Source organism: Pecten maximus, chromosome 8, assembly GCF_902652985.1.
Source record: "Pecten maximus chromosome 8, xPecMax1.1, whole genome shotgun sequence".
NCBI classification, from domain to species: domain Eukaryota; kingdom Metazoa; phylum Mollusca; class Bivalvia; order Pectinida; family Pectinidae; genus Pecten; species Pecten maximus.
In genome coordinates, this window is record NC_047022.1 from 281,930 (window position 1) to 294,440 (window position 12,511).

Here is a 12,511-nt window from a genome sequence, read left to right on the forward strand (position 1 = left end):
ACCGACTGAGGTATCACTAGGTTACATGGCCGGCACTCTAACTGACTGAGGTATCACTAGGTTACATGGCCACCACTCTAACTGACTGAGGTATCACTAAGTTACATGGCCACCACTCTAACTGACTGAGGTATCACTAGGTTACATGGTCGGCACTCTAACTGACTGAGGTATCACTAAGTTACATGGCCGGCACTCTAACTGACTGAGGTATCACTAAGTTACATGGCCACCACTCTAACTGACTGAGCTATCACTAGGTTACATGGTCAGCACTCTAACCGACTGAGGTATCACTAGGTTACATGGCCACCACTCTAACTGACCGAGCTATCACTAAGTTACATGGCCACCACTCTAACTGACTGAGGTATCACTAGGTTACATGGCCACCACTCTAACTGACTGAGGTATCACTAGGTTACATGGCCGGCACTCTAACTGACTGAGCTATCACTAGGTTACATGGCCGCCACTCTAACTGACTGAGGTATCACTAGGGTACATGGCCGCCACCCTAACCGACTGAGGTATCACTAGGTTACATGGCCGCCACTCTAACTGACTGAGGTATCACTAGGTTACATGGCCACCACTCTAACTGACTGAGGTATCACTAGGTTACATGGACAGCACTCTAACCGACTGAGCTATCACAAAAATTTAGTGAAATTGATACTCTGAAAACAGTATTTTCTTGATAAATCAAAGGTTCAGTGACCTTAATTTTCACTACATGTATCTCTATCTAAGTTTGAATATAAAAACCTAGGCACGTTAGTATCTTGCAACTGCTTTTTCTTTCATTGTTGATATAAAAACTAGGTCACAGTGACCCACCTTAAATTAGCACCTACCTGCCACACAGGCAAAAACTTCGCTGACACCAATAAGTGCATACTGGGGAATCTGCCAGAACACATTCATATCAGCAGCATTATAAGAGGAATTATCTGCAACAGAAAGTGACATCACAGATAAATCTATAACAGGAAGTGATCAGGAAGTGATGTCACAGTGAGATATATAACAGGAAGTGACATCATAGATAAATCTATAACAGGAAGTGATCAGGAAGTGATGTCACAGTTAGATATATAACAGGAAGTGACATCACAGATAAATATATAACAGGAAGTGATGTCACAGTTAGATATATAACAGGAAGTGACATCACACATAAATATATAACAGGAAGTGATGTCACAGTTAGATATATAACAGGGAGGGACAAATATTACAGTAAAACAATCTACAACAGCTAGGAAGTGCCATTTAATTTTTCTGTAGGACACTCACTAATTTGATTGGATTTCCTCATTATAAATATAAACATAAACAAGTAGAATGAACATTTCATTCTTAATATTTTGGTATTTTAAAGTAATTTTCGTTACGATTCCTGATGTAGTTAACGTGAATCAATGAAGAAAAATTTTGATTACCTTTCTGGGTCAGACTTTTTTTCCTGATAACTAATTAGGGTCAAGATAAATGATTAACAAGTTAACAGAATAACTACTGCTACATACAAATTGTATATTATTTTCATTGACCAATTAAAAGCCATGTTACACTTTTATGTATAATGTTATCACACATATTACATGTACAACTTAACATATACATATAAAATGTTACTTACCGATCTTTTGTATTATCGTGAAATTTTTACAGAACTGTTGGCCATCACGATCACACAGGTAGATTCTTTTGAGGCGTTGATTTTCTACAACACCAGCAACAAGCACAGCAAGACAGGCGAAGAACATACCGAGGGTGATACGGGTTACCATGGTGATGGGGTGTCCTCGGCGGGCCAGAAGAGGGTACAGGACTCGGTCTACCAGTGGGATGAGGATAACCACAAAAATCACATCAAAAAGAGAAAACCAGGCAGCCACAATCTGACAAAGGAACATAATTATATTAATGTTTTACCTTTCAAAAATCTTATATATAAAAGTACAAACTTAATAGTCAACATTCTGCCATTTATACAAAAACATGAATGCAAAAAAAAGGGAGACAATTAACTGTACTTTGCAGGTCTCACACAACTAATTATGTTTTTACTATATATGTTATTACCAAAGACACCATCCCCTCAATCGCTCATTTGAAGTTCAAATGTTGTAAAATTTATATCAAATTAAAGTTTAAAGATTTTTGTTACCAGAAAAATGATATCGATGTTATTGGATAGGTTTAATAGCATATAAGAGCTCATCTGCCCAGTACTAATTGGAAGACAGTAACCCTGATATTTACAGTGGACTGTTCACTAGTGGAGCCCCTGGGAAATTCCCGCGTTTTTACACCTGGAATACTATGTCTTTTTATTTATGCCAGGCCTAGGTGTATATTTTTTATTTTGAAATTCTCAAGACCCTACTCTTTATTCTTGTACATAGAAAGTATCAATTTCATGTGTTATATACTCAGGAAATAGCTACTGGTGAAACACCAGCTGATTGGCTGAATTAGTTGTGTGAAACCTGCATGAGATATTGAGGGGGTTTTATCTGAATCTGTAAATACAATTCTTACCTTGGTGTCATCTTCATTTAGTGTAAATCACACTTACCTCCTATTGGTTTTTTTAGGGTGGGAGTCGGCTTCATTTACTAGACTGTAAATGACACTTACCTCCTATTGTTTTTTTTAGGGTGGGAGTCGGCTTCATTTACTAGACTATAAATGACACTTACTTCATATTGTTTTTTAGGGTGGGAGTCGGCTTCATTTACTAGACTGTAAATGACACTTACCTCATATTGTTTTTTATGGTGGGAGTCGGCTTCATTTACTAGACTGTAAATGACACTTACCTCATATTGTTTTTTATGGTGGGAGTCGGCTTCATTTACTAAACTGTAAATGACACTTACCTCATATTGTTTTTTAGGGTGGGAGTCGGCTTCATTTACTAGACTGAAAATGACACTTACCTCATATTGTTTTTAGGATGGGAGTCGGCTTCATTTACTAGACTGTAAATGACACTTACCTCATATTGTTTTTAGGATGGGAGTCAGTGAGCTTCATTTCCTAGACTTTAAATGACACTTACCTCATATTGTTTTTTATGGTGGGAGTTGGCGTCATTTACTAGACTGTAAATGACACTTACCTCATATTGTTTTTTACGATTGGAGTCGGCGTCATTTACTAGACTGAAAATGACACTTACCTCATATTGTTTTTTACGATTGGAGTCGGCGTCATTTACTAGACTGAAAATGACACTTACCTCATATTGTTTTTTACGATTGGAGTTGGCGTCATTTACTAGACTGTAAATGACACTTACCTCATATTGTTTTTTACGATTGGAGTCGGCGTCATTTACTAGACTATAAATGACACTTACCTGGACTTTATCCTCTTTAGCTGTAGTGTCTATATCATTTACTAGACTAGCTGTTGAATTTAGAGAACAGAACTTATGTTTGTTGATGACCGGGCCTGACGTCACATTTAGTTTCATGTGTAAACCCTGTAGTAGGAAAGTTGTCTGCATCTACAAATAAATAATAGCACTATTGTGAACAATATTTTCGTATTAAATTTTAAAATTTTTTGTGTTTAATGTCCTATTAACAGCCAGGGTCATTTAAGGATGTGCCAGGTTTTGGAGGTGCAGGAAAGCTGGAGTACCCGGAGAAAAACCATTCGCCTACGGTCAGATGGACATGGTTTATTTGTGTGGTGCCCGAGTTAAGTTACATAGACATGGTTTATTTGTGTGGTGACTGAGTTAAGTTAGATGGACATGGTGTATTTGTGTGGTGACTGAGTTAAGTTAGATGGACATGGTTTATTTGTGTGGTGACTGAGTTAAGTTAGATTGACATGGTTTATTTGTGTGGTGACTGAGTTAAGTTAGATGGACATGGTTTATTTGTGTGGTGACTGAGTTAAGTTAGATGGACATGGTGTATTTGTGTGGTGACTGAGTTAAGTTAGATGGACATGGTGTATTTGTGTGGTGACTGAGTTAAGTTAGATGGACATGGTTTATTTGTGTGGTGACTGAGTTAAGTTAGATGGACATGGTTTATTTGTGTGGTGACTGAGTTAAGTTAGTTGGACATGGTGTATTTGTCTGGTGACTGAGTTAAGTTAGATGGACATGGTTTATTTGTGTGGTGACTGAGTTAAGTTAGATGGACATGGTTTATTTGTTTGGTGGTGACTGAGTTAATTTAGATGGACATGGTTTATATGTTTGGTGGACTGAGTTAAGTTAGATGGACATGGCTAAGGTTTTTGTGAGGTCCCTTTATATGATCTGATTGAAGATAAGATTATCATAAAATTTCAACTGTAAGTCTCGTTTAATTCTTCACATCGTGTCAATCAGGTTGAAGGAAAGAAGCATCAATAAGACACAGATCATCAACACACCTACCTGGAAATACACAATCCAATAGGGTATAAACGCAAGAAAGACACAGATTATCTTTCCTAATTTCTTGACATCCTCCACCTGGGAATTGTTGAAGCTGCCACCATATTGAAATTTGGCGTAGTCAAGGCAACAAGTTGGTGTATTGCCTGAATTCATCTCTATACTGTCCATCTGTTCAGTTATTGATGACCTTCAAAAGAAATAAAATATTGAGTTTTACAGTGAATCATAAGGTGATCCAACAGTCACAAAACAAGGTGATACAACACACAACAAGGTGATCCAACACACAACAAGGTGATCCAACACACAACAAGGTGATCCAACACACAACAAGGTGATCCAACACACAACAAGGTGATCCAACACACAACAAGGTGATCCAACACACAACAAGGTGATTCAACACACAACAAGGTGATCCAACACACAACAAGGTGATACAACACACAACAAGGTGATCCAACACACACACAAGGTGATCCAACACACAACAAGGTGATACAACACACAACAAGGTGATACAACACACAACAAGGTGATACAACACACACAAGGTGATACAACACACAACAAGGTGATCCAACACACAACAAGGTGATCCAACACACACAAGGTGATCCAACACACACAACAAGGTGATACAACACACACAACAAGGTGATACAACACACAACAAGGTGATACAACACACACAACAAGGTGATACAACACACACAAGGTGATACAACACACAACAAGGTGATACAACACACAACAAGGTGATACAACACACAACAAGGTGATACAACACACAACAAGGTGATACAACACACACAAGGTGATACAACACACAACAAGGTGATCCAACACACACAACAAGGTGATCCAACACACACAACAAGGTGATCAAACACACACAACAAGGTGATCCAACACACAACAAGGTGATCCAACACACAACAAGGTGATCCAACACACACAACAAGGTGATCCAACACACAACAAGGTGATCCAACACACAACAAGGTGATACAACACACAACAAGGTGATCCAACACACACAACAAGGTGATCCAACACACAACAAGGTGATCCAACACACAACAAGGTGATCCAACACACAACAAGGTGATCCAACACACAACAAGGTGATACACACACACAAGGTGATCCAACACACACAACAAGGTGATCCAACACACACACAAGGTGATCCAACACACACAACAAGGTGATACAACACACAACAAGGTGATTCAACACACACAACAAGGTGATCCAACACACACAACAAGGTGATCCAACACACACAACAAGGTGATCCAACACACAACAAGGTGATCCAACACACAACAAGGTGATACAACACACAACAAGGTGATCCAACACACACAACAAGGTGATCCAACACACACAACAAGGTGATCCAACACACACAACAAGGTGATCCAACACACAACAAGGTGATCCAACACACACAACAAGGTGATCCAACACACAACAAGGTGATCCAACACACAACAAGGTGATCCAACACACAACAAGGTGATCCAACACACAACAAGGTGATCCAACACACACAACAAGGTGATCCAACACACACAAGGTGATACAACACACAACAAGGTGATCCAACACACAACAAGGTGATACAACACACAACAAGGTGATCCAACACACAACAAGGTGATCCAACACACAACAAGGTGATACAACACACAACAAGGTGATCCAACACACAACAAGGTGATACAACACACAACAAGGTGATCCAACACACACAACAAGGTGATCCAACACACAACAAGGTGATCCAACACACACAAGGTGATAACACACACAACAAGGTGATACAACACACAACAAGGTGATCCAACACACAACAAGGTGATCCAACACACACAAGGTGATCCAACACACAACAAGGTGATCCAACACACACAACAAGGTGATCCAACACACACAAGGTGATCCAACACACAACAAGGTGATCCAACACACAACAAGGTGATCCAACACACAACAAGGTGATCCAACACACAACAAGGTGATCCAACACACACAACAAGGTGATCAACACACAACAAGGTGATCCAACACACAACAAGGTGATCCAACACAACAAGGTGATCCAACACACAACAAGGTGATCCAACACACACAAGGTGATCCAACACACACAACAAGGTGATCCAACACTCACAACAAGGTGATCCAAACACACAACAAGGTGATCCAACACACACAACAAGGTGATCCAACACACAACAAGGTGATCCACACACACAACAAGGTGATCCAACACACACAACAAGGTGATCCAACACACAACAAGGTGATACAACACACAACAAGGTGATACAACACACAACAAGGTGATCCAACACACAACAAGGTGATCCAACACACAACAAGGTGATACAACACACAACAAGGTGATCCAACACACAACAAGGTGATCCAACACACAACAAGGTGATCCAACACACACAACAAGGTGATCCAACACACACAACAAGGTGATCCAACACACACACAAGGTGATCCAACACACAACAAGGTGATCCAACACACACAACAAGGTGATCCAACACACACAACAAGGTGATCCAACACACAACAAGGTGATCCAACACACACAACAAGGTGATCCAACACACACAACAAGGTGATCCAACACACAACAAGGTGATCCAACACACAACAAGGTGATCCAACACACACAACAAGGTGATCCAACACACACAACAAGGTGATCCAACACACACAACAAGGTGATCCAACACACAACAAGGTGATTCAACACACACAACAAGGTGATCCAACACACACAACAAGGTGATCCAACACACACAACAAGGTGATCCAACACACAACAAGGTGATACAACACACAACAAGGTGATCCAACACACACAACAAGGTGATCCAACACACAACAAGGTGATCCAACACACACAACAAGGTGATCCAACACACACAACAAGGTGATCCAACACACACAACAAGGTGATCCAACACACACAACAAGGTGATCCAACACACAACAAGGTGATACAACACACAACAAGGTGATCCAACACACAACAAGGTGATACAACACACAACAAGGTGATCCAACACACACAACAAGGTGATCCAACACACAACAAGGTGATCCAACACACACAACAAGGTGATCCAACACACAACAAGGTGATACAACACACAACAAGGTGATCCAACACACACAACAAGGTGATCCAACACACAACAAGGTGATCCAACACACAACAAGGTGATACAACACACAACAAGGTGATACAACACACAACAAGGTGATCCAACACACACAACAAGGTGATCCAACACACAACAAGGTGATAACACACACAACAAGGTGATTCAACACACAACAAGGTGATCCAACACACAACAAGGTGATCCAACACACACAACAAGGTGATCCAACACACAACAAGGTGATACAACACACAACAAGGTGATCCAACACACACACAAGGTGATCCAACACACACAACAAGGTGATCCAACACACACAACAAGGTGATCCAACACACAACAAGGTGATAACACACACAACAAGGTGATCCAACACACACAACAAGGTGATCCAACACACACAACAAGGTGATCCAACACACACAACAAGGTGATCCAACACACAACAAGGTGATCAACACACACAACAAGGTGATAACATACACAACAAGGTGATACAACACACAACAAGGTGATTCAACACACACAACAAGGTGATCCAACACACAACAAGGTGATCCAACACACAACAAGGTGATTCAACACACACAACAAGGTGATCCAACACACAACAAGGTGATACAACACACACAACAAGGTGATCCAACACACACAACAAGGTGATACAACACACAACAAGGTGATCCAACACACAATAAGGTGATACAACACCCAACAAGATGATCCAACACACAACAAGGTGATCCAACACACACAACAAGGTGATCCAACACACACAACAAGGTGATCCAACACACACAAGGTGATACAACACACACAAGGTGATACAACACACAACAAGGTGATCCAACACACAACAAGGTGATCCAACACACAACAAGGTGATTCAACACACACAACAAGGTGATCCAACACACACAACAAGGTGATCCAAACACACAACAAGGTGATCCAACACACAACAAGGTGATCCAACACACAACAAGGTGATCCAACACACAACAAGGTGATCCAACACACAACAAGGTGATCCAACACACAACAAGGTGATCCAACACACAACAAGGTGATTCAACACACACAACAAGGTGATCCAACACACAACAAGGTGATCCAACACACACAAGGTGATCCAACACACACAACAAGGTGATCCAACACACAACAAGGTGATCCAACACACAACAAGGTGATCCAACACACAACAAGGTGATCCAACACACAACAAGGTGATTCAACACACACAACAAGGTGATCCAACACACAACAAGGTGATCCAACACACACAAGGTGATCCAACACACACAACAAGGTGATCCAACACACAACAAGGTGATCCAACACACAACAAGGTGATTCAACACACACAACAAGGTGATCCAACACACACAACAAGGTGATAACACACACAACAAGGTGATCCAACACACACAAGGTGATACAACACCCAACAAGGTGATCCAACACACAACAAGGTGATACAACACACAACAAGGTGATACAACACCCAACAAGGTGATCCAACACACACAACAAGGTGATCCAACACACACAAGGTGATACAACACCTAACAAGATGATCCAACACACAACAAGGTGATCCAACACACACAACAAGGTGATACAACACACAACAAGGTGATACAACACACAACAAGGTGATCCAACACACACACAAGGTGATCCAACACACAACAAGGTGATCCAACACACACAACAAGGTGATCCAACACACACACAAGGTGATCCAACAGACAACAAGGTGATTCAACACACACAAGGAGATTCCATCACAAACACACAGCAATCTAAATCAAGGTATTGATTGTTATGCGATTTTGTTCATGCTCGAAAATACAAAAAATAGGACATCTGATAAAGTGAACTTAACCATATAAAAGTATACAATTTCATATCATAAATCTGTCCGATTTATCAAACATACTCGACAGTGCTGTTACTATGAAGTCTCGGACCACTGTCTTTGTTCCGGTGGCGCCACCTATGTGCAGCTTCCTTGACGATGCTGCATACGTTCTGTAGAACTGTCCGCACTTTTGGCCGATTGGTGTAAGCACACGAGCCTAAAGTGAGAAATGCTTTCTTATCAAAAATAATGATTAGATTAATATTTCTACTGTATGATAAATTTGATATGGAAGTGTGTATATATCTTGTAATATGTACCACATTTGTCTGCAAATAAGCCTCTGAACACAAATAAAACTGTTTCTCATTTTTGCAGAATCATCTTTTACAAAATAGGGAGCTAATGATAAGTTCTCATTACACTAATACTTAAATTTTACACTAGGGCAGAATATTTGAGAATTAACACTCTACTAAACTTTTACACTAGTGGAGAGGGCTTATTTGAGAATAAATATAGTACTAAGCATTTACACTTAGGGACATTTTTTTGTTTGAATAAAGTTTAGGTCATAAAAATTATAAGTACTGGAAAAAATGTATTTTTTCCATGTAGTAAAAGCAATAATCTTTACATTAATAAGGCAGTTTTACTCTCAAGATTAATGTGTAGGCATGAAAACTCATGTAAACATCGTTCGGACATAGATTTCATTTAGAGAAAAGTCAGACATTTTCTTTTATATATATCAAAACATTCGATCTGACAAATCATGACATAGCAAAACAATTCAATATGTCAACTGATATTTAGTCATGCTTGTAATCTTTATTGACCTGTGAGAAACACTAGGAAGGCCAGGCCAAGGCAGATGGTGGTCGTAAGGTAACCCATAAAGAACGATTGTGTCTGCTGAACCCAGGTGATGATCGATAAAGCCAGGAGGGAGCCGATGTTCACTGACCAGTAATACCAGTTAAAGAATGTCGTCTGACCTTCACCTCGAGAAGTCTGGAAAAAAAAGATAATTTAAAACTACATGACATGCAGAGCTATCTCTTAGGACCCCCTATTACACATCTCTGTTCCCTGATTAATATATCCTGGAAGTTTGTAACCCCTAGCTGTTAGACATCTCTGTTCCCCGATTAATAAATCCTGGAAGTTTGTAGAATTCTGTCAAGCTAAATTGGGACAACACTGATGACAGACAACAATAAGATAGTGATCTTGTCAGTAAAAAAAAATACCATACAAGTATGTCTGGTTAGATGGCAAGACTTATAATTTTAACTGACAATTAAGTTATGGAGGGGACACAATTTTCTGTAGTTCATCAAATAGAGCACAATGAGAAAACGTAAGTTTGAGATTATTGAAGGACTGATGCACTAACAAAAATGTAAACGGGTTCCATAATCTTCTGTTTGAGACCTTGACCTTTGAAGGACTCAGTTATCATCTGGTATGTCTAATAGATGTTTACAGACAAGAATTTGGTATGTGACACACCTTCTAAATGTGGTTAACAAACAAGAATTTGGTATGTGACACACCATCTTATAGTGGTTAATAGGGATGGGAGACTCCCACAGATGGTGGGGGTATGGGGGTCTTTCACTGATATAGGGGGAGGTTATGTCACGCTTTTATTGTTTGTACCAAAATCTTATCGACACCAAAGTTCAGTGTTAACAGAATTCCATATTTGCATTTAGTAGTGCGCTGTGGCCCTACAACAGACATGATGTCAGGGCCAGAGGGAAATTGGGCTAAATACACACCTGAGCCTGGTCTCCTCCAAATGGGGGCATGTTAGCACGGAATATTCCTGTGCCAATAGCAATGACGAATAACACCAGGTAAGCCGTTAGGGAGCATGGCTCCATAAAAGCGGCTGGCATAACATCTTTGTCACCCTTCTTTGCAGGTACAGATAATGGCCAGCAAACTGGTGAAAATGTGGATGTTGAGTTGGTCTCCGAATGTTTGTATTCTGTGTAGGACAAGACTGGGAGGAAAATGTACCCCAAACAGTAAACAACAAAAGAGAGAACCAGTGTCTTATACCGGCCAAGCACGGCATCGCCCAGAAAACCGCCAACAAATGAAGTGAGGAATGAGATTCCAGTAAAGAAATAGGACGCTAACAGGGCGTTATACGCCGTCCATTGGTACGGATTCAAATTAAAATACAAAACAAGGTTTCCTGTTAAACCATAGAACACAAATCTTTCCAAAACCACTGTCAATAATATAGTCCCTCTTCCAAGTTTATACTGCCATTCACTCGAGCCATTTCCCTGAGAACTCGGAGACGTTGGGACAGGAGTCCGCTGTATCAGTCTACGTCTTTCGTCCATTTTCCTAGTTTCGTTTTCAACCAGGAACAGCTGTTGTTTGACGAAATGGTTCGTTGATACATACACTTATACACATAAAGTCAAACACGGTCATTATCATATCGTACACAATACAATAGGTGACAACAGAACAAAGGTGTTATCAACTGTAAGTCCGTATCAATCTTCATTATCTAGTCATACTTGTATCTGTTATTGTCGCAACCAGTCCACCATCTTGAATTGAAGTGGATATCACATGATCCTGACGTGTCACGTGACTATATCCCGTGCGTATTAAAAATCGTGCTGTGGCATAAATTTCAAGCGATAATGACAGTTGAGAAGGTATAGTATATCTAATATAATGTAGAAAGCACCTGTAACATTTACATACAGGTACATGTCAAAATTAATTTTCAAATTATGTCAACACATGTATATATGTATATGTCTCTGGTATATCATTGCCCCTTATAGGTGGATAAACAGTGTAAATACTAGATTGATTAAGTACGTATACATTATGGTCCCGGAAATAAGGACAAGACATAATATTATTTTATTATATTAAAGGCGGCTGTCAATGTTTCTGTAATGTGTTTATCTTTTTATCTTTTTTTTTAAATTTATTTATTTATTATTATTTCTATTTCTCTTTTTTTTGTAATCCAAATTCAAT

General features: G+C 39.7%; 1 protein-coding gene across 1 annotated transcript in view; it reads right to left on the reverse strand.

Annotated features, from left to right (window-relative positions):
• The window catches only part of LOC117332488 (solute carrier family 15 member 4-like), a 27,399-nt gene extending 15,327 nt beyond the window's left edge, over nucleotides 1-12,072 (reverse strand). The window contains exons 1-7 of the mRNA XM_033891416.1: nucleotides 11,272-12,072; nucleotides 10,324-10,498; nucleotides 9,563-9,701; nucleotides 4,415-4,604; nucleotides 3,374-3,523; nucleotides 1,646-1,907; nucleotides 858-953 (exon numbers count right to left, since the gene is read on the reverse strand). Of these exons, the coding sequence (XP_033747307.1) occupies nucleotides 858-953; nucleotides 1,646-1,907; nucleotides 3,374-3,523; nucleotides 4,415-4,604; nucleotides 9,563-9,701; nucleotides 10,324-10,498; nucleotides 11,272-11,850 (1,591 nt within the window). The 5' untranslated portion in view covers nucleotides 11,851-12,072. The remainder of the gene's footprint in view (nucleotides 1-857; nucleotides 954-1,645; nucleotides 1,908-3,373; nucleotides 3,524-4,414; nucleotides 4,605-9,562; nucleotides 9,702-10,323; nucleotides 10,499-11,271) is intronic.
• Between the last annotated feature and the right edge of the window lie 439 nt (nucleotides 12,073-12,511).